This window comes from Eurytemora carolleeae, unplaced genomic scaffold, assembly GCF_000591075.1.
Source record: "Eurytemora carolleeae unplaced genomic scaffold, Eaff_2.0 scaffold649, whole genome shotgun sequence".
NCBI lineage: Eukaryota > Metazoa > Arthropoda > Copepoda > Calanoida > Temoridae > Eurytemora > Eurytemora carolleeae.
This window is the reverse complement of record NW_019396584.1, coordinates 168896-193141: the sequence shown is the minus strand read 5'-3', so window position 1 is coordinate 193141 and position 24246 is coordinate 168896. Positions and strand designations below refer to the sequence as shown.

Sequence of the window (24246 nt, the reverse complement as noted above, 5' to 3'; positions counted from 1 at the left end):
GGTTTAACAATTATATCTTTCTATTCAACACTTTAAATTATATAGAATTTACATTACCTTATATAAGGGAGAGACATATTTTTTTTTACATATCTATGAATATGATTTTCAAAATTTTATCTATTTTATTTATTTATTTATCTATCTATCAATCAATATCTATCTTTATCTATCTATCTATGTATCTTCCTGTGCATCTATATCCACCCAAGTGTGTCGTTTAAAACATGAATTTTCCCATGAGTTAAAGTTTGTGAATGTAGGTGCACTCTCCATGGTCTCCAAACCAGTTTATTTTTAAGATAGGCAACTTTAAACTGTCCATGAATTCCAAGCTTTTATTTTAAATAATATATCTTCAATAAATCTTACCCTGAGAATATACAGAGTTGGTCATTGTTTTAATCCTAGGCAAGACATCTCTTTCATCGAATGGTTGATTGATTTTACAGAAATAGGGAGGGGTAAATATTGTCAATGAGATAGGATTTTGAAGAAAATAATAAATCTTTTGGATAACAACTGCAAACTCTGTTTATTCCTCATACTCTGAGATAATGTCGGACAGCTGTTACTAATAATGATGGAGCGGCAATGTTGGAAATATAATTTTGATGAAAACAAACCAATTTATCATTTGTACTTAATCAATAACCCCCCTGGCACTCTTCCATCACTCAAAACTAGATCAGACCTTTTTCCAGAGCTTATTCTTATTTGAAAGGACTTGAATCTTTGTCACAAACTCTGATTTTCTAATCCCTATATCTTTGCAACCAAATGTCGTAGACCTTATGCATTTCAAACTATGAAGTCTGTTCGCTCAAATAATCTCAAGTTTGAAATATCAAAGGTTTGCACTTCAGGTTACAATAATATAGGGATAGAAAATTTGAGCTTACAACAAAGACTCAATTCCTTTGCCCAGAAACACTGGACGGTTTTCTGATTTTGAATTAAACATTGTTTTTTTTGCCTGGTTAGAGCAAGAAATCCTCAAATATCATTTTAATAGTCTATAAAATTTCCTATTAAAATTTGGAAGGTTCATATATAGTTCTTAAAGGGACTGATATCTTAATTTTAAGTGACCCACGGCCACCGTGCAAAGATGGGAATGCCGATTTAAACCCTCGACGGGAGAGAGAGAACTCCATGTCTGTTTTCAAAATTCAAATAAAATTTAGTTTATAAACACTTCTAGAAAGTAAATTTTTTTTATCAAAGGATAAGGATACTTCTGTTATCCTTGTTCAGTCAAATGTTTAATGGCTATATTTGTGAATCTAAGTTGCCATGTCCCAATTTACAAATTGAGGGTCACTTGAAACTTCTTCTCCAGACCCTTTAAGAGCAAGGTGGCCGATGAGTAAAGAAAAATAAAAAATAAATGTCAGTTTTTAAACTAAGAAATGTTCCCTTTTGTGTCTGATAGGATGGGANTAGTTGGAACATCTTGTACTTATACAGAGAACATGAAGAAATATTGATCTGCTATAATTCTGCGAAGCAATGTTCCATCAAAATAAGCCTGAAACATTTTCAACACTAAGAATGAAAGTGAATATATTAATGTCTGCACAATTAAAGTATTTTCATGAAGAATTAATTTAATCTTATTTATTATTGATGCTATACACTCCACTCCACTAAATCTATATGACAATACTGGCAAGGCTTTGTGACCACTTAAATCCTCTAGTTTTGATTCTAAGCGAAGTATGAGAAAAGAAAATTTATTTGGTTACAACTTACATATTATAAATTCAAAACTGTTTGGTTCTTCTTAAAAGCTTTATAGTTAGCGGAGTTATGATTAAAAAGTTGAACATATTTAAGATTTAAAACGTGGAAGGAATTGAGTTTCTGTAACAAAGAATGATTTTCTAATCTTTATATCTTTGCAACCCAATCTCGTAGACCTAAGATATTTCAAACTATGAATTCTCTGAGATAGAACAGTGTAAGTTTAAAGTATCAAAGGTTTACACCATCAGGTTTCAAAGATATAGAAAATTTACAAAGATTAGAAAATATCAGTTTGTGGCATAAACTCATTTCCTTTGCTTTAATTTAATTTTACTCTGACATATTAATCTCTCACAGTTTATCTCCTGTATTTTATCAAAAATTATCAATATTCATAATACACGTATCAAGCTATGAATAGGCATGATAAACAATCTACTCTAACATGTGCCTCTATGAGTCTTATACCCAAGCCAGTGGGCCTTGAAATTGACAGATTAATTTGACAGTTCTTGCATGTGTTTTATTCTTCGTCCTCTCCCCTATTAGAACTCATGGAGGACGCAAAAAAGTAGTATTTTACCCTTCACTCATGCATAAAAAAGTTGTCTATGAATAGACATTTCATCAATACTGAGCTTTAATATTTGATATTTCAAAAATTCCAAACAAACATTTTATTTAGATTTATTTGTGCAAATAATTGTTTAATTCTGGCAGACATGATGGTAAAGGGATTCGAAACCGTACACTATGTAGATTGTACTGGGTGTCCCAATAAACATGGGAATTCAGAGAAGAATTCGATATCGTCTTTTCAAATAATTCTTTGATTTAGTATAGTGTATTAATATCTAGAAAATATGGATAAATTATCTTTTTCTTTTAGAAGAAAATGAGAAAGTTTTTTTTTCTCATTTTGAATTAATAGGACATATTTCAATTGTTCCATTTATTAAAAAATAATAAAATTTTCATTAGTGGCAAGAGTTTGGCTCTTTTCTTCCAAATAAACCTTCAAGAATTACAAGTTAAAGGAATTGAGTTTTTGTCACAAGCTTAAATTTTTAAATCCTTATATCTTTGGAACCGGATGGAGTAAACCTTAGATTATTTGATCTATCTGTATACTTAGTTTGAAACATATTAGGTCCAAGACATTGGGTTGCAAAGATAAAGGGATTGGAAAATCAGAATTTGTGGCAAATACTCAGTTCCTTTAAACCAACACTTGTTGAAAGTATTCATGGACTGATTTTGGCAATTTAGATTTAAATATAAAACGTTCGAATACATTTACTTATATACTGCTCTTTTCTCTCTACTAGGGATGGGCTCCTTATCACATCTTGCAATTCTTTTGTTAACGATAAATTAAATTTACGTTACGAATTTGTTTTTTTAAGTATGTTAACATTTCTTTCTGTTCATTAGTTTTTCACTTGCAACTTTACGATTCTTTCTTATCTTTACTTTACCAATCTTACTCCCCACATGATGCTTTTTCATTTATATTCCAACCCTATTGAAAAAAAATTCCTGCCTTCCCCCTCCTTTCCCCATCATAGATTACTCAATCAAATTCCATCCAAATATTTCCTTTATTTATTCAAAATTTTGTTTAACCATTTATTTAACCTTTGTAACTTAATACACCTAATTTGATAGATCTGTGATTGGTGGTCTGGCAATAACGACGGATTTCCGACGTAATGAAAAAAACACATTTTTAATTTTTACTTCTAGCCCTATAATGTTTAAACATGGAAAATTGTAGATGGTTGGATTGTAACTACAGAAAATCGTTACGAATTGTAAGCTCATTACCTTTGGGAATTAGTTTAGTCCTTTCAAGATTGTTTATGTGGTATTGAGGCAATAACGTCGGATGTCCGTTGTAGATTTTTGATTTCACACGTTTTCGTTAATATTAATGGTAATATAATGTTGATTACAACCCCCTTAGCAGACTTTATTGAACAATCAGGTGGAAATTAGCAAAAATACAAATCGTAAAACCTCACTTCATTATTGATTTAGTATAGTCACTTCAATTTTGTGGTGTGGGTGTAGGACGTCCCTAAAAGCATGATTTGATTTGATTTGATTTGATTTGATTTGTAGGGGGTACCTTAAGTCTGATTATATTTTTTATTTAATTTTTTTTGCCATTCCATATTAATCCCTCCTTGCCCTTTCTACCGTATCCCAATACCTTAATCCTCTTATCCCTCTCTTTCCTCTGTCCTAATTCCCTGGTCCCTTCCCCCACTCATCCTCCTCATCCATCTTCTCACTCTCAACCCTCTTCAACTCATCCCTGTCTTTCCCCTCATCCCTCTTCCCCCTCATCCCTTTTTCCTCTCCTCTCCCTCATCCCTTTTGCTTTCCACACATCCTTCTACTCTCCCTCATCCCTTTTGCTTTCCACTCATCCTTCTACTCTCCCTCCTCCCTCGAACATGCTTCCCTATAGCCCCCCCGCCCTTGGTCTTAAACATTCACATAAAAAGGAACCTTGGCATGCGTATTTACAATTTAGTTTAATATTTGGACCATTGCAATCTGCGGCGAATTGCAAAAGTATATTTATGCAACAAAACATTTAATTATGCAGTTTACGTATATGGATAACGGTAACAGTTGAATTCATTTACAGCAAACGGTATTTGATTAAAATTCATTTGTTCTTCATAATCCAATCTCCATTCCATTTGCGTTTAAACCTTAAATTGATTATTTTCATTAGTATTAAGATGTACAGGGTGTCTTAAAAAACATGGGAATTCAGTGACGAATTCGATATCGTCTTTGCTATGAATTAGCATTGTAATACCTAATTTCAAAACCTATAATATTATCATGTCTGCTAGAGTTTATTTAATGAAAAGGGTAAAAGACTGTAAAGATGTGTCTATAATGTCTCTGCAAGATGAACAGTGAATACGGACAAGTTTACTCTGTTTGTATACTGTAATTTTCTTGTTTTACTAAGTACAACCGTATGCAGTCAAAACATAAACAAACAAAATGTGAACATAGCAGACGAAACTCTTACAGATTACAGCTTTCTCAGTAGGTATCACTTTACTAAATCAAAGAATTATTTGAAAAGACGATATCGAATTCGTAACTGAATTCCCATGTTTTTTGGGACACCCTGTACAACTCACAACGCCTCTTTTTGAAATCTAAGTCTTTATTAATTTTTGAAACGATCTCAAGTTGTTTTGGAATTTACCAAACTCAAATTTTACTAAAAAAATCCTTGATATCAGCTGACTCGTTTTTGTATGATCTCTCATTGCAGCCTAGGGTGTACACGTACACTACATCATAGCTTCTTAAATACAAGTTTTTTTAAAAAAAAAAGACAAATATTTGAATGGTTTAAAACCTAGGAACTTAAGATATTTAAAAGTATTTGACTCAATCCATTTGACCTCAAAAATACAGAATAGTGGTTTAGAATCAATTTATACATGAACGTTGCGACTTTTATTAACTTTTTTAAAAAGTCATTAAACTGCACACTTGAGCTGTTGTAGTCTTCGGTGCCATGCAATGATTAACTGCAGATTTTATTTTTAGGTAAAACTATATTACTTGGAATGTGCTCAAAATTTAAAGAGACTGTACAAGAAATTACCTAGTGCATTGTCAATTATAGACAGATGTAATATGCCAAATTTATGCGACTTTACTGGTATAAAGGAATTGAGTCTTTGTCACAAACTCTGATTTTCTAATACCTATATCTTTGTAATCCAATTTCTTAGACGTTAGATATTTCAAACTATGAATTCTGTTAGATCAAATAGCCTAAGTTTGAAATATCAAGGGTTTCCGCCATTAGGTTGCCAAGATATAAGGATTAGAAAATTTGAGTTTGTGGCAAAAACTAAATTCCTTTGTGAACTTGTAACTCCGCCAGTTTTTATTTTAAGCCACAAATATTAGGTAGACAAATCTATCCAGTTACATATTATAAAATTTAAATATTTTTGTTCTTCTCAATAGCTTTAATTAGAGAAGTGTGCATGGAAGTTTTAATTTACTTAACTTGACGTGATTTGCGACAGTATTATTAAAAGCTTTGTCTGTTCAAGATGAATGAAATATTAATATTTCACCGAACACAAAATTGTTTAAAAGTTTAATATGAATATTCAAATTTTTACGATGATCTTTATCCCAAAGCAAATATAACATGATCGCGTTCATGTTGCTCCTGCTTTAGGCCAAGTCCTTAATCCAGCAGCTTCTTGTCAGAAATTCAGCTGACCGGCTTACAGCCAGACAGGTGATTATTACTATTATTATTATTATTATTATTGATCATTGATCATTGATCAGCTGACCGGCTCATTAATCATCAATCATTAATCATTAATCGTAAATCGTTAATCATTAATTGTTAGTCGTTAATCGTTAATCGTTAATCATTAATCATTAATCATTAATAATTATTCATTGTAATTTATTAATATAGGCTCTTGACCACCCCTGGATGGATAGTGACAGGGTTTATGTAGATGTACTTTTTGAACTTGAAACTACCTGGATGCGTAAATGTCTTGCCAGACGAAGGTATGCTGAATAATTTTCAAATTTTTTAATTTTAGTAAATATTTTTCCCCTTTTTTATAGTTTTTATCACAATAAATCTACATCACTTTGCTTAGCAGGCAGAATAGAGTCAATTCATGAAACCGTTGTAAGGCACATTCTAAACTCCTGAAACCTTTATTAGGCACATTCTAAACTCCTGAAGCCTTTGCAAGGCACACTAAACTCCTGAATCCTTTGTTAGTCACATTCTAATCTCTTGAAACGAAAAAAAATACAAACTGCAGACATGTCATTACCCCATCACTTTATTCATATGTAGGACGTTTTAATTGCAAAGACCCTGAAATAGCAATTAGATAAATATAATTTACAGCTTTGCTTCAAAATTCTTGTTATTTTCTCTTTAACATCATCAAACACAAAACAATTTAAAAATAACGATTTTTTTTACATTTAAAAAAATGTTTTGAATGTTAACAAGAGATTATTGAACTCCGACCTGCCAAAACCATGAAATGAGCCATGTCAGGCACATTTGTTGAGAACATACAAAACATAGTAAATGTAACTAGAGATAAATTGAAAAATTTGAAACCTTTAATATCTACAATTGCTATTTTATTGTTATTTGTAATAAAAAACCCTTAATATTTAAATTTTTTACTACATACCAATCTTGGTACAAAGTAAAGGGCACAAAAAAAACAATTAATTTTATCTTATTAAATTTTTTAGATGGTACAGAGCTTTGAATGCTTTGAGGGCAATGCATACAATGAGAAAATTCAGTCTTCCAGACTCACCATCAGGTGGATATTTATTTATATACTAATCATCTGGTGGATATTTATTTCTAGATTAATCATCTGGTGGATATTTATTTATAGACTAATCATCTGGTGGATATTTATTTCCAGATTATCATCTGGTGGATATTTATTTCTAGATTAATTATCTGGTGGAGATTTATTTCTAGATTTATCATCTGGTGGATATTTATTCCTAGATTAATCATCTGGTGGATATTTATTCCTAGATTAATCATCTGGTGGATATTTATTTCCAGATTAATCATCTGGTGGATATTTATTTCCAGATTAATCATCTGGTGGATATTTATTTCCAGATTTACAAATTGTAAGACCTCAAATCATTCTTGATTTAGAATTTTCACCTTAACTTTGGCATGTGGGTGTTGGACATCCCTAACAGTTTGATTTGATTTGACGCATTTTTTGACTGTCTGTGTTTACATTATAAGGATTCAAATTGTGAATTTAACTTCAAAAGATCTGCAGAGTTTATCAACATGTAAACTATAGTTTGATTTATCGGTCAACTGTAGTGCTAACCGGAAAACAATGGAATATTTGTCGTCGTCTTTGTAATTTCTTTATCATAAAATGAAAGTCGAGGATTTTAAGAGATTTCTAATTGAAACTGATATATTTCTAAAAGCATGTCCTGACAATGTTAGAAATATATCCGTTATAGATAGAATAAAAAATCTAATGACCTTTTTATTAATTTAATTAAATAACGTGGACGGCAATCATTTAATCTTACCGTTTTGATGTTTATTGGATTTTTGCAGTGATTCAGGCTAAATGGGCAGTGGCCATTTAACCCTAATTTTCGATACCAATTTTTGACGCCTTAATGGATTTTTATATTACAACTACAAATTACATATTACAACTTTTTTGCTTGTCGTTTTATGTAATTAGGTCTAGTAGACATGATTACTTTTTTTGAAATAAGGTATTACACTTACTTCTTAACAAAGGATATCTGGAATGTGTCACTTAATTTCCATGTTTTTTGACACACTTTGTTCTTCAGTTCATTTTCTAACCAAGGTACTTGACATTCTGAGTCTCAACTTGTTTGAAATGAATTCATTAAATTTTATTTGAATTCTTCACAGAACTGTATATAAGAATATATTTAGAAATATGTTTCTAATTTATTTTCTGCTCTTTTCTTTTCAATTTTGTTTTGATTTGAGTTCAAAAATAAAACTTTATTTTTATTTAACCATTAATAAAAATCATCAAAATTTTAATATGAAACTTTTTGTTGCAAAAGTCTCATCAGGCCTTTTTTACCAAAGAAAAAATTTCTCTAAATTTGGACAAAATAATCGTCATTTTTTTTTTTCGGGGTAAATTTTCAGAAAGAAACCTGCAGTAGATATTTTAATCAAAATCTCAATCTTTTATACAGATTAAATAAACCCTAAAGAGTTTCGGCACTAATTAAAAAAGGATAGTTGAGCAGAGTTTATGGTTAAAAATGGGATTTATCACGAAGAATGATAGATTTAGTAAAATAATTTTGTTTGTATAGAAGAGGAAGAGGACGAGGAAAGTACAGATGTTGCACCTCAGGCCGCTAGGATCGCTGTCGTCGAGGAAAAATTAGAAGAACCAAGGTAGCTTTTTGTTCAGTATAAAAAATTAATCTTTTTTATTTGATTTGCTGCTTTTTTGTTGAGATGTACATATTTCTCAACTTTTTTTATTTTAGACAATTTGAAGAGTATCGGTTAAAGTATGAGAGTGTTTGTCTGATTGGTTCTGGAACCTTCGGTAGTGTTTACTATATCAGGTAAAGGATTGGTTCTGGAACCTTCGGTAGTGTTTACTATATCAGGTAAAGGATTGGATTTGGTTCTAGAACCTTCGGTAGTGTTTACTATATCAGGTAAAGGATTGGTTCTGGAACCTTCGGTAGTGTTTACTTTATCAGGTAAAGGATTGGATTTGGTTCTAGAGCCTTCGGTTATAGTGTTTACTATATCAGGTGAAGGATTGGTTCTAGAACCTTCGGTAGTGTTTGCTATATCAAGTAAATGATTGGATTTGGTTCTAGAACCTTCGGTTTGTTTACAATATCAGGTAAAGGATTGGATTTGGTTCAAGAACCTTCGGTAGTGTTTACTATATCAGGTAAAGGATTGGTTCTAGAACCTTCGGTAGTGTTTACTATATCAGGTAAAGGATTAGTTCTGGGACCTTTGGTAGTGTTTACTATATCAGGTAATACGGATTAGTTCTGGGACCTTTGGTAGTGTTTACTATATCAGGTAATACGTAAGGTTATGTATTTTTATCTTATTTTTATGTGATAATTTCTATCTATTATAGGTCCAAAATTTTGACGTGTTTAACAAATCGCAAATATATTTTATGTTTCTTTTATCTAGAAATAACATTGAGTTGAGGCCCAACCTTTAATTTTGAGAACAAACTTATACAGTAACCCCCCCCCTCTCTTTTCTAGTAATAGTTTTAGCTCTTTGTTGCTGAATTGTCTGAAAGGCTGTTTTTTTTGCTCATTTACATTTTTTGAATTTCGACCAATCAAAAACCAACCCTGGGGTCACGTGGGACTTTGATGTAAATTGGAAACATACCAACAAAAAAATTAGACAAACCATCTTCTTCCCATATATTAAAGCTCTTTGCTCCCTTACACCCTTAAGTATATATATATATATATTATATGTATATTAGCTATAGCTGATCAAACGGCTGGACCTAATTGGCTGACATTTTTTGATAAAACCAATGTATACCCTTGGGGAAACAAAGGCTAGAAAAATCAAAATTATATATTTAAAAAAAATGTTTCTGTAAATTCACAGGCAACGCCGTGCACTTCAGCTTCAGCTAAATAGCTGCTGCAAAGTACCTACGGCAGGAGAAGGGGAAGGTTAGACAGGAGGCCAGTATTCTCAGGAAACTGATTCAGGTAAATCTAAGGTCGTAGAATAAGTCAGTTTACTCCAGGGGACATTAGTTCCCAAACTAACACTTGGGCCATTTCAAACACTGAGTATGAGAAATGGACACAAATTGAAAGACTGAGGTGTTAGGATCCCGGCCCATATAGAGAGTAAAAGTCGAGAGTAAAAACTAAAACCAACATTTTATTAAGCATAACAAGGACAACAATTCCGAATTTTAAACTATTTTCTAAAATCAAAATTATGTGAGGAGTTCTTCAAATATTAAAACCCTTGACCGTTTTCAAGACAATGTCAGGTTTTCCATTTTCGAACATATCCTGAATTTGAATCATTGTTTTGTTTTGAGACAAACCCCACTTTCCCGTTTTTGAGTATAATCCACAATTCATAACCAAACTCATTTTTCTTAACTTACAAAATGAATCACTGAAAGTAAAAGTTATTTTATGAACCCTAAATTAATTATGTTTAAAATCTAAGTTTTCACATTTTATTTGTTAAATAAGAGAATAATTTAGTTTCCTTGCATTTTAAACAATCAATTTCCCGCATTTCTAGTTAAATCTATATTGCAAGAACAAATGGAAATTAATATTTTGTTTCTAAATGCCGTAATGTTTTTAAATTACAAAAGAACAATATGTTTTTATTTTCTATTTTGTTTATGTTTTACCTTATCAAAAAATCTTGTTTTGTGACGTAAGTGCGTAAATACTTAAAAATTGACATTAATATGAATTCGAGAAATTGTCTCAAAACCAGGATATGTTTTAAAAACGCGAAATGAGCTGAAATTCGGTAATTGTTTCAAAATAGGGATTTGTTCGAAAATGAAAACAAGAATCATCAAAAACTAACTATTACACCTTAATATTAGTTTAAAAATGAGATTTCTTGTTTGAATAAATAGTTTTAGTCATTTCTTAGAAATGTATGGTGTAGTTTTGTTCAGCTCGGGTTGGATTTAAAGATATATGCTTAATAAAGATAACTTTGCAGATTTACCCATTTCTATCAATCAGTGGCTAAGTGTTAGTTTTGGAACTAATAAACCTACGCACTCTTAATGCGCACCAATGTATGGAAAATGTCGTTTCCTAAGATAGATAGATAAAAACCTCATATGATGTCACTCTTGCCTCTAAAATCAGTGACGTCATATGTGGTTTTTATCTATCAATCTTAGGATACAACATTTTCCTTATATTGGAGCGCGATTAGAGAAAACCACCTTATTATACAACCTTATGTGACTCTTTACTTTCATCTTTAACTAGCTCAATTGTAATAGTCTTAACTATTCTTTAATTTTGAAATATTTTATGATAGAAAAAATGTTTTTAAAAGTCGTTCTAGATACATTCTATACAATGAAGAGTGAGCGTTGAATATACCACTATATATGTCTATTTTTTGATGGTCTTAGATTGCAATAACTTTTTAACAAATATATTTTATTTAGTCTGCCATGGTGGTTCAGTTACTGGGCTTATATGAGAGCTCTCTTCAGAGTGTCCTGGTTACAGAATACCTTTCAGGAGGAGACCTTGTTACAAGGTATATGATAGTTTATGGTCACAGAATACTTTTCAGGAGGAGACCTTATGACAATGATGATAATAATGATATTGATGATAATGATGAGAATTATGATAATGATGATAAGGATGATGATGATGATAAAGATGACAAGGATGATAAGGATGATAAGGATGATAAGGATGATAATAATGATAATAATGATGATAATGATATAATTATGATAATGATGATAATGATGATAATGATGCTAATGATTATAAGTATGATAATGATGATAATGATGATAATGATTATTAGTATGATAATGATGATAAGTATGATACTGATTATAATAATGATAATGATGATAATGATGATAATATTAATGTTTAGAACTGCCAGTGATGATTTTACATTGACAGAACGGAAATGCCAGATATTCATGAGACAGGTAATCTACTGAGGGAAGAAAAGAATTATCAGGATTTTTGGGAAGAACTGAACAAAGATATTTGTGTAAGATCCCATTTTTATTTATACTTCTTACTCCCATAATTAACCAATCTTAAATTCTGAAGACATTTTTGTTTACAAAATCATTAAACAATTGTTTATTATTTAATCCATCAAACAAGGAGAGGGGGGGGGGGGGCTTAAAATTAGCAGTAATGTCGCATAAATTTGAAAAACACAAAATTCAATCAAATTTTTTAAATTTGTTATTATTCTTTAATCTCTTCATCTACTATCTACAATATATCAAATTGTCTATTCATTATCTTAGCATCTGGGTATCGAGCTAACTATCAAAGTTTTTAACCAACTGAGAGTCTATCGTAACTATCAATCTATCTATCTATCTATATATCTATCTATTTATCTATCTATTTATCTATCTAACTATCCAAACTATCTTTCCATCCTACAAAGTATCTTGATTTCTTACCAACTTTCTGTCTGTCTATCCATCTTTCTAACTATCTAGTGTGCTAACTAAATATCTATCTATCTGACTATATATCCATCCCTGTAGGGTTTGTTTAATGAGAAAATGTGATTATCATGTTTAATGAATTTTCATAAATTTACATTTTGATGTAAACAATATTTCAACTTTATTCCCCTTGGTATACAATATTCTGATAAACAAACCCTGCTTCAAATAAATCAAATTTAATTTTTTTTAATATTTAACAAGTTGTTTCTAAAACAAAAAAATCACGCACCTCTGCCCCTTTAGTAAAAGTAAATTCAACCTATATGAAGCATAAAGTCTGACCGCGTCAACCTTGTTGCACCGGCTAGTCTTGTACATAGAGCTAGGTAAAGTACAAACTATGGGCCGGAATGGTTGACCCGACTCGGAAATTCAAATGTACAACAGCTGCCTATGTGAAATATAACGACCAATGTTAAGTATAAAATGATCACTTCTTTGATTTAACGGAGTTTACCTTATGCTTTATTCTGAGAGATTAACCAATATCTCACCTATATCGCTAATTCTCTAAATTCGAAAGTTGCTTTTTTTTAAACAATTGCATAAAAAAACGATCGTTATTCGTTTTTTAAATGTTCAAAACTGGTGGGTCGTTTTTAAAAATGATATTTTCTTCCAAAAACGAAACGATCGGAAAACGACACAAAAACGATCGTCTAACAATCGTTTTCAAAAACGATTAACAACCCTACACATGACGTTGCTGAAATATCATTTTGCTATTCCACAGTTATATTGGTCTCTCTGTATATATTTAACTTAATGCGCCTTATATTTGGATTTAACAATTATGAGTTGTAAAATTTTGAATATTCATTTTAAGATATTTTTGCAATGATTTTACATGATTTTCTGTGAACCTAATTGTGAAGGTTGTCCGAGGTATTCAGTTTATCCACAGTAAACGGATAATACATCTGGATCTTAAACCCTTCAATATCATCTTTGCAAACCCGAACGATGATTATAATCTCAGGTATTTATACATATAAAGTTGTAATCTCTGTTTGTTTGTCCGATCATAACACAAGAACCCCCGGACCGATGAGTTTTGATTTGGTAACTCGGGAGAACTACGGTAATTTTCTTAGCTTGGTTTAGAGATATAAGTTGAATAGGTCGACACTCGACTTTTGTGGAGGAAAATCGTAATTTACGACAAAGTGCGGGTAAACGGTGGGAATAACTATGACTGGGGTCCCGAGCTAGCAACAAAGTATAGAAATTAATGCGACTGCTCGCGCTAATCAATATGGATTATTGTAAGAAAAAATATGGTTAAGTCTAGGAAATTATTTGCTACGACTAAAATCTATTAAAATGAAAGTTATTTCCAAAAAGTAGCTCTAAACATTTATATTGCAATTGTGAAATAACTTCCAAGTAACCTCCAGATATGCACCTAGCGGTTTTTTTGGTATTAGAAGTTAAACCTAATAACGCTTCAGGACAGCTGTGTATGGAAAGGGGGAGGCGGAGGGGGAACTAATGATTTTATGAACTAATGAAATTACAATTGAAAGTAATTAACTTTTTCACTCTACATACACTACACTGTACACAGTACTACACTGTACACCCCTGGGGAGATGTAATTGGAAGATTTGTACAATTATTTAATCAAAACATTTCCCTTGGCACATTACCATGCTAAATATATAATATATAAACTCTTGATCCAGGGATTAATATTTTTAAGAATTACCCCCACTCTTCAAGAAAATAATTTCCTGTCTTAATTACTAGTTCTCATGATTTTATCCAAGTAAACTACTATTATGGTTTCCAATCGGAATTCCGTTTCGCGGAATTCCGCGCAACTGTTCTCGAATTGCGAGGAGTTTACAGGGCTTGCAATTGCGCACAAGTAAAATCTACTTGCGTTGGAAACCTTCAATACAATGGTATTATGAACTGCTGGTTACATAGTTGAAAAACTTAAATTTTCTTAAATCATTTCTTTTTCTAGGATAATAGATTTTGGATTAGCGGAACAGTTACCGGTGAGTTTTTTCTTTAGTTCAAGAAAGTTCTACAGAAATAATTTTTATATTTAAAATTGGTATATTTTCATATTTTTGAGATAGAATTATATCAATCATAATATGTTAAATTGTAGAGATTGGAAACCAAAATATGTTAAATTGTATGGATTGGAAACCATAATTTGTATTCTATTGTAGGGATGGGATACCATAATATTTATCCTATTGTATGGATTGGAAACCATAATATGTATTCTATTGTAGGGATGGGATACCATAATATTTATCCTATTGTAGGGATGAGATACCAAAATATGTATCCTATTGTAGGGATGGAATACAATAATATTTATCCTATTGTAGAAATGGAATACCATAATATGTATTATATTGTAGGGATGGGATACCATAATATTTATCCTATTGTAGGGATGGGATACCAAAATATGTATTCTATTGTAGGGATGGGATACCAAAATGTTTATCCTATTATAGGGATGGAATACAATAACATTTATCCTATCGTAGGGATGGAATTCCATGATATTTATACTATCGTAGGGATGGGATTCCATGATATTTATACTATCGTAGGGATGGGATACCATAATATTTATCCTATCGTAGGGGTGGGATACCATAATATTTATCCTATCGTAGGGATGGGATACCATAATATTTATCCTATTGTAGGGATGGGATTCCATGATATTTATACTATCGTAAGGATGGAATACCATACTATTTATACTATTGTAGGGATGGGATATTATAGTATTTATACTATTGCAGGGATGGGATACCATACTATTTATACTATTGTAGGGATGGGATATTATAGTATTTATGCTTTTGTAGGCATGGGATATTATAGTATTTATCTTATTGTAGGGATGGGATACCTTAATATGTATTTTATTGTAGGGATGGGATACCATAATATGTATCCTATTGTAGGAATGGGATACCATAATATGTATCTTGTTATAGGGATGGGACACCATAATATTTATCCTATTGTAGGGATGGGATACCATAATATTTTTCCTATTTTATGGATAGCATATCATAATAATTATACTATTGTAGGGATGGGATACCAAAATAAAGATGAAAATGTGCGGGACCCTGGAATATATGAGCCCGGAGGTAATCTGTTAGATGTTGACAACAAAAAAGGTTTTTAATGCCGATCATCAAAGCAATGGCTTCATTGTAAAGAATGCTTGCGTACTTTATTCAGCAAAATAAAATACATTTTGTAGGTGTGTATCGTTGTTTACACTTAAAACTGAGCTATAGATTAAAGATAATGATGTTATGAAGTCTGGTTTTGTTCGTACAATTTAGCCGAATATGCAGAATCTAGAATATGCGATATTTTCTACAGCATGTTCCACAAGCCCACAAATCTTCCTTAATTTAGTAAATTCATCTGGAGGTGGATATGTGGTTAGTAGGATGTCCCTAAAACTCTTATTTGATTTGATTTGTGTACAACTGAAGTACACGACTTAAAAAACATACGCCTGCATATAGGGGATATTTAATGATCCTTTGGATACGTAATACAAAACCTTTAAAACTAGACTAAATTCAAAATGTTGTGTTTTATGTTAAAATTTAGAGTAATTCTTTAAATATTTAAAACTCAAACCCCCGAATGGGTATTATATGCAACAAGTAGTCGCTAGATGGCAGCCCAACACATTTCGTGAAAATGTAGCATGGTGCGCCGGGACAACTATAGGTCTGCTTAGCCTATCTGTGAATACCTAATCTGTGCCTTTAACGTACTTTCTTCATTTAACAGCTCCGTTGAAACTATTGCAAGTATCTACTGTGTACAAAGTATTGTACAAGGGTATGCCTGTTCGTGATATACATTGTACATGTTTTATGTACGTAATAATAAACTACAATTAAGGTGATGGATTGCAAGTTTGCCTGCCCAGCTAGTGACATGTGGGGAATAGGTACACAATCACATACAAGAAATTTTTTTGTATCTCATCTTTATTCAAGCTAAGCTAACAGAGCGCTTACCGCCCCTTTTAAAAATAATATAACTGTAGAGTTTAGAAATCACTTATACCTTACCTCGTACATAAAAAATGATATAATTGTAGTGTTCAGATGTCACTTATACCTTAGCTCATACATAAAAAACAATGACCCTTTTCCTTGGCCTTAAAACGTTAAATACTTTTAGCTGAANATGATAAAATTGTAGTGTTTAGATGTCACTTATACCTTAGCTCGTACATGAACAACCAATGACCCTTTTCCTTGGCCTTAAAACGTTAAATACTTTTAGCTGAAGCTGTTACTTTACCTGCAGCCATTTTTTCTTCCTATACAAAAATAAACAATTATAATAGCGAAATTCGTGGTTTTATTGTTAATATTGGAGAATTTTTTTGCTAGAAATAAATTGAAAACATTTTTTATCCTGATTGGTCATAAAACACGAGGACCATAGTCATAATTTCAGGCTAGTCCCATAATCACAAAATCCTTTGACCTAGTGAGTTCATCTGTTTTGACAATAATTGAATCCAAGTAAGGAAACAATATTGACACAAAGCTAATATTTCTACAAAAATGGTGATCTTTAGGTGTTATCAGTTATCTCCTTGTCTCGGGTGGATTATCCCCATTTTGGGCTGGAAATAGATATAGGCAGAAAACAACAATCACTTTAGTTCAAGAAACATTATTCATGGAAAATAATTATCTTGTTTTTTTTTAAATGATGATAATATAAGTAAATGAACAAATAAATGAGAAAATGAGGAAATAAGTAAATGATAAAAACATTTAAAAAATCAACAAATTAATAAACTAATAAACCAATAGATTAGAGAAAAAAAAACAAATTATTAAATCAATAAATAAATAACTGAATGGGTGAATTGATAAATTTATTAATCAACGAATGAACAAATGAATATTTCTATAAAATAATGAATTAATAAACTAATGAATGAATAAAATAATGAATTACTGAACTGATAAATTAATAAACTAATGAATAAATAAACTAATAAATCAACAAACTGATGAATGAATAAATCAATAAACTAATAAATTAATGAATAAATTAATGAATAGTAGTTGAATGTATGTTCAATATTAAATGTAGAAAATATAAATTAGTTGTTTTCCTTACTAGAACAATGGCCAAAACCCTCAGGAATATTGATCAGCAATCAGGCCTAATTCATGCGTATTAAGATTAAAGAGGGGATTCTAATAAGAAAAGGGACCAGTGGAGGGTTCTATAGCTGTGAATATTCATTTGACGCTCAAAACTTTAATAATATTTCACAGAACGCCAAAGATTTTATCTCTTCACTCCTAGTTCTAGACCCAGAGGTGACAACTTTTATTACTTTCCATCCATTCTTAGTTTTAAAACTAGGATTTGTTTTAAAAGTTTTTTAATCGCTTTGGAAAAGTTTGATGTATTGTTAATCAAATTTAGTTCTCACTTCACAATGTAGCACGTTATTTCGCACGTTTATAAGATTTTTTTCTCAAGATTTTTGTTTGAAAAATACGATTAAAAGCATATTTTTCTGATTTTCCCACTAGAATTAAAACAAGACCCTAAAAGGTTTCAAGGTTGAGATAATTAAATTAATTGAGCTCCTTAACTATAATATTTGGGTTAGTTAAGTGTACAGAATCAATAACGTCTGAAATTCTGAATACATTTTTTACTGATATTTTCACAAATTTGTTTTATTATTTTTTGGAGATGGAGATGATATTTTATTTATTTTTTGTGGATTTGGCCAGGGGGTCACCCTGTCTGATATTTTATTTATTTTTTGTGGATTTCGTCCAGGGGGTCACCCTGTCTGATATTTTATTTAGTTTTTGTGGATTTGGCTAGGGGGTCACCCTGTCTGATATTTTATTTATTTTTTGTGGATTTGGCGAGGGGATCACCCTGTCTGATATTTTATTTATTTTTTTGTGGATTTTGGCCAGGATGTTTTATATATTTATTGTGGATTTGGCCAGGGGGTCACCTTGTCTCATATTTTATTTATTTTTTTGTGGATATGGCCAGGGGGTCACCCTTTCTGATATTCCAATTATTTTTCAGGAGAGAATGACAGCTTCAGACTGTTTAGCACATCCCTGGTTGACAGATAACAGGGTGAGTTTAATTTATGCGCAATCCCTTTTAATTATTATTTTACTTTAATTGATGGAAGACTTCAAAGTCGTCTTTGATCTCAGAAATAATTTGAGGCATTCATTATACCTGTAATAAAAGGAATATATTTTTATGAAACAAGAATCACATGGTTTTCATGGTTTTATTTTAGAATGAAATTTAAACAAAATTCTTAACTCTTAATCTCTGACATTTTTACGGCAAATAAAGGTTTCTACTGAGAACAAGATCAAGTATTTTTTTCGTAAATATTTTTTACTAGAAGAGCCTGTGTATTGCCCAGAGGCAAAATCGAAACATGAATTGATGATTCATTTACAAATCACAGAAAAAATATTTTGGTTGGTTTTTCAAAGAAATTTACACCTGAACTTTATGCACAAAGCAAAACTTGCGTCTTGAAAAGCAATGTTTAACAGCTGAAGGTGTTCCTGTAACAAATCTTAACTTATGAAAGTTTTAATTGATTTGTTTATTTTACTGTCACTGCCTGAATTATATAAAAATCAAATCAGACTTTCAGGGATATAGCATGTCCAATGGCCATGTTAAAGCCAGACTCAAAACAAAAATAAAATTTTATTTTTATTGGAATTTCTAAACAATTTAAACCTGAAGTCTTCAAATTTTCAATTTCTTTTTCCTTGAATCTTATATTCTTTGAATTCTCAGACCTAAAACTTATATCAAATATCTAGCATTGGTTCAAATATCAAGCATTGGTAATTTAGATATATAGTATAACGGCATTCTCACCTTGCCTTATAAATAACGTGTAACTTTTTTATATTTATTAAAAAATCAATGACCTAAAATTTGGTTTAAATTATTAGAAATATAATCAAAGTGATATGTTTTAATTGTTCCTTGTTAATTATTTCATAAGAATATTTTTTGACTATGGGATAAAATTGATTATACTGATTATTGTATTTACTTCAGATGAATCAATAAAAAAATTAATTAAAATATTCTTCTTATTTTTTTCATTTATTGGAATTTCTAAACAATTTAAACCTGAAGTCTTCAAATTTTCAATTTCTTTTTCCTTGAATCTTATATTCTTCGAATTCTCAGACCTAAAACTTATATCAAATATCAAGCATTGTTAATTTCAATATATATAGTATAAGGTCATTCTCACCTTGCCGTATAAATGACTTATAACTTTTTTATATTTATCATCAAATAATCAATGGCCTAAAATAAAGTTTTGACTATAGGATAAAATATATTACTGATTATTGTATTCACTTCGGATGAATAAATAAACAAATGAATTGAAATATTCTTTTTTTCAGGTTTATGTTGAAGTCCTGCATACACTAGAAACTGCCTGGATGAAAGGAATCCTCGCCAGACGGCGTTGGCATCGCTGGTATCACGCCATTGTTGCCATGAACAGGTATATTTGTTATACTTTTAGATACATAACTTTACACGAGATTTACTAAATTATTTCTAGAATGCGTAAAATGTCAGCAGACAACAGATGACGCAATTCCCCGCGTCACAAACCTGACGCGGATCAATCCCAAACCAATGGACATTCAGGACTGTATACTTCATCCCGCCATTTTACCTCAGCCATTACGCGACAGCTGTCTCTATTAAGAGAAAGCTGGTCCCGCCATTTTGAAACGCTTTCTGAGCGTTATCACAGTAAACATACTTGCGAAGAAGTTGAGGGTAACCAGCATTGACTCGAATCAAATATATATTTCAGCAGATGATGTTTTGAAATGTTTAAGAACAACAAATTTTAGGCATGGTGATTGGTGTTCTATCAACGGTTCGGAGAAGTGAAAAAATCGAATGAAAATACTTTCTGATAAAACTCTCTTTATCTACTTAATATTTAATGTTTTTAATATTCTCATTTTCTCATTGTTAAATATTGTTAATTTAACTTCAATATGATCTATACTTAAACTTAGAAAGCTTTCGAACTTAAGTTAAGTATTTTCAAGTTGCCAAATTTTGCTGTTTTAATATTTGTCTAACGTTATACAATATTATACATACTGTCCTATATTTTGAATATTCCCTATCAATTTTATTAATATGTTTAAATATGTTATATATGTTACTCGTTCGTGCAGCTGTGTAAACCTGTGAAAACTATGTGATATGTTGTACTTAAAAAGTGCAAAACTTAAAAAGAACTAATTGCTTAAATATTTTTTATTGTAAACATTAATTCTAATTGGTCCTAGTCTGTATTTGCACAAACGAAAACCTACTGCCTCAATTTGATATGGAATTATAATTGTTGTCTTCTTTAAACATTACAGTTTTTTTATTGTTATTTTAGTAACACTCTATTTGAAGAGGGTCATACTCTATTTACAACGGTACCCATAAAACCCTTAATCTAATCAATAATGTGGAAGATAACGTTGCCTTTCTAACTTCTAACTTTAATTCTAATAATTTGTCCATTGGTCTAAAGCAAAAAATGAGGAAATCAGTTTTCAAGAACAAAAACATAGATATCTTTTTCAGACAAAGCTTTAAAGAGTGCTGTTGTAAATCAGAAATGCCATTCTATCAATGGACAGTTACGAGGATAATTCATTCTAATTTTCCGCAGCGTAAAAAAAGCGTAAAAAAGCAAACTTTCAGAAAACGAATTTTGAAAAATGATTTTAAATTTGAAATATTTCATCGAGTTTTTTAACTCGTAGATGTTTTAAAAGAACCAAAAAACTGATGACCAACTCTAATTATTAAATATTAGCTAAAACAATCAATATGATATATATCTAGCATTTTTTTCTTGAGTTTTTAACCTCTTTCATCTGCTTCAAAATTAACATCAGATTTAACTTTCATGACACGCGATCAAGAGCTAAATATATACCCACTTTCATTTTTCATTTACAGTTTAAACAAGTGTTAAATTACGTCAAATGGTTTCAGTTAAAAAAATTAGATTGATGCGAGAAAATAAATTTTGCGCTTTTTCACTCAAAATGCAATTTCTTTTGCTCGCCAGAATTTTAGCGGAATTATACTTATTTTCTGTACATCGGCCGTTTAAATTGGCATGTGTACCGACGTTATAATTGTGCGTTTTCAACTGTGTATAATTTTATCCTTAGAGTATAAATCATAAATGGCCTTTTTGCAACCTTTTTGAGTACATTACGCAATCGTTAAATTGGATTTTCGCAACAGGTGAACGCAATATAACTATCAATTTTTTTACGAGCAGTTTTCAAAATAAATATTTCTTATTTCCACTGGAAGCCCAAATTGTAAACGATGGAGTTGATAATGAAAATTTTTCTACCTTTGTAAGAGAACTGTGATAGTGGTGCATGCTTGTGAATACTCTTTAAACATTCATCATCAGGTTTCCAGGCAGTATTCTCCCATCTATATATATACGAATGCGTCGAAAAATAATCGATGACTTTAGGTTGTGATATCTGAATGATTTGTTTAAATTTATTATTTTACGATACGAGTCGTATATTGCAACTTTCTAAATTTGTATGGACGCTACGTTCTTCAGTAAAAGTCGTTTTTAGCAATTTTCTCTTTATAGACGAAACAGATAGAAGTAAGATTAGTTTCAATCACCATCGAATATTTTTCGCCATAAGCCTATACTACTTTCATTTTTCGTGAACACTCCCTTTAAACGATAAAATTATTTACAGGAAAGGAGGCGCAAACCGCCATAAAATTCTAGTCTTAACACATTTTTTAAGTTAAATCATTCAAATGATATTTTAAAAGCGAATTGAGGAATTGAGATACAGTTAGAGAAGGGAAGAAAGAAGGAGACAAATGCAATATAGTGCACATAATAATTTATGTAAGGGATACATAGTTGTTTAAGTGACTGTTAGCGAAATTTCAAGTAACCCTCCATGCAATGTTGGCAATGCCAAATTCACAAAGGCACCCTTGAAAGCTTTATCTGATCAATATTGTGGAAGATATTATAATTATACTATATTATATAAATTTAAAAAACCGGTTTTAAAATTATAAACATTGATATCTGAATATTACTTGATCAGACAAAACTTTTATGGATACCTTTGTGTTTTTGGCATTGTTATTTTGCATTTAGGGTCGCTCTAAATTACGCGTACAGTTTCTTTTAAGTAACAAAATGATCAAACTTCAATACACGCCCTAATAAAACGGAATGAAAGTAGTCTTTTTTCCATATTTAATTAAGAAAGTCACTGAAGATTTTCATTATATTGGATATGTTTTAACAATTAAAAATTCTAACATTCATAACAACATTTATTTTAAAGATTGGACAAAGACAACTTTTATTGCTAGTTATGCTGGTCATTACTGTTTTCAAGCGCAAGCCCTCACATCTGATTTGATTTTTAACAAGTCTTTCATTAAATATACATTTTGCAGTATTTGTGTAGTTAAATAAAATCATGCTTAGAAGTATTTTTCAAAGCTGCTTTTAAAATGTTTAGAATGGAATCATTTTACCTAGTCGATTTTAGTAACGAGGTTATATTGTATAGAGCATTAACACTAATCCTTTAAGAGTTTACAGTCCCTTTAAGAGTTTACAGTCACTTTAAGAGTTTACAGTCACTTTAAGAGTTTACAGTCCCTTTAAGAGTTTAAAGTTCCTTTAAGAGTTTACAGTCCCTTTAAAAGTTTACAAACCCTTTAAGAGTTTACAGTCACTTTAAGATTTTACAGACCTTTTAAGAGTTTACAATCCCTTTAAGAGTTTACAACCCTTTAAGAGTTTACTGACCCTTTAAGAGTTTACAGTCCCTTTAAGAGTTTACAGACCCTTTAAGAGTTTACTGACCCTTTAAGAGTTTACAGTCCCTTGAAGAGTTTACTGACCCTTTTAGAGTTTACAGACCCTTTAAGAGTTAACAGACCCTTTAAGAGTTTACCGACCATTAAAGAGTTTACAGTCCCTTAAAGAGTTTACATTCCCTTTAAGAGTTTACAGTACCTTTAAGAGTTTAAAGTCCTTTGAGTTTACAGTTCCTTTAAGAGTTTACAGTCCCTTTCAGGGTTTACAGACCCTTTATGAGGCTCAAATAAAATTTTAGTATAATCCATTAGTATTTATTCCTTTCAGCTTTCTTTTATAATATATAAAGATTATTAAAATATGTTTAAAATATGCTTATTTAAGCATAACAACCCCATTTTTTATTCTAAAAAAGTAAACTTTCTGAAAATGAATTTTAAATATTTCGTTGAGTTTTTGAACTTGTAGATGTTTTAAAAGACCAAAAAATTATGACCAACACTAATTTTTAAACATCAGCTTAAACAATCGATATGATATATATCTAGCATTTTTTCTCGAGTTTTTAACCTCTTTCATCTGCTTCAAAATTTTGCATTTAAAGGGGTGCAAATTCATCCCCTCCCCCCTTCTGTTAAGAATGATGGGGGATATTTTGACATATTCTGCACCTTCTTCACTTTGTCAATCTGCACAAAAATGTAAACA

The 24246-nt window shown here is 30.8% G+C and overlaps 3 protein-coding genes across 3 annotated transcripts in view; 2 read left to right on the top strand and 1 right to left on the bottom strand.

The window, feature by feature from the left end:
• LOC111705908 (calcium/calmodulin-dependent protein kinase type 1) overlaps positions 1 to 8959 on the top strand; it is a 30974-nt gene extending 22015 nt beyond the window's left edge. Inside the window, exons 12-16 of the mRNA XM_023478611.1 lie at positions 5990 to 6052; positions 6242 to 6339; positions 7057 to 7130; positions 8671 to 8755; positions 8851 to 8959. Coding sequence (XP_023334379.1) covers positions 5990 to 6052; positions 6242 to 6339; positions 7057 to 7130; positions 8671 to 8755; positions 8851 to 8935 — 405 coding nt within the window. The 3' untranslated portion in view covers positions 8936 to 8959. The remainder of the gene's footprint in view (positions 1 to 5989; positions 6053 to 6241; positions 6340 to 7056; positions 7131 to 8670; positions 8756 to 8850) is intronic.
• Positions 8960 to 10002: 1043 nt separating this feature from the next.
• Positions 10003 to 20919, top strand: LOC111705904 (myosin light chain kinase, smooth muscle). The gene is made up of 13 exons (XM_023478607.1): positions 10003 to 10077; positions 11538 to 11632; positions 11990 to 12047; positions 13469 to 13572; positions 14566 to 14599; positions 15671 to 15730; positions 16509 to 16557; positions 17200 to 17263; positions 17757 to 17777; positions 17869 to 17959; positions 18699 to 18752; positions 20075 to 20178; positions 20239 to 20919. Exons 2-13 carry the CDS (start codon positions 11544 to 11546, stop codon positions 20267 to 20269), a joined length of 759 nt encoding a protein of 252 aa, XP_023334375.1. The 5' UTR covers positions 10003 to 10077; positions 11538 to 11543; the 3' UTR covers positions 20270 to 20919.
• Positions 20920 to 21994: 1075 nt separating this feature from the next.
• The window catches only part of LOC111705903 (uncharacterized), a 14123-nt gene continuing 11871 nt past the window's right edge, over positions 21995 to 24246 (bottom strand). Inside the window, exon 13 of the mRNA XM_023478606.1 lies at positions 21995 to 22154. Within this exon, the coding sequence (XP_023334374.1) occupies positions 22010 to 22154 (145 nt within the window). The 3' untranslated portion in view covers positions 21995 to 22009. The remainder of the gene's footprint in view (positions 22155 to 24246) is intronic.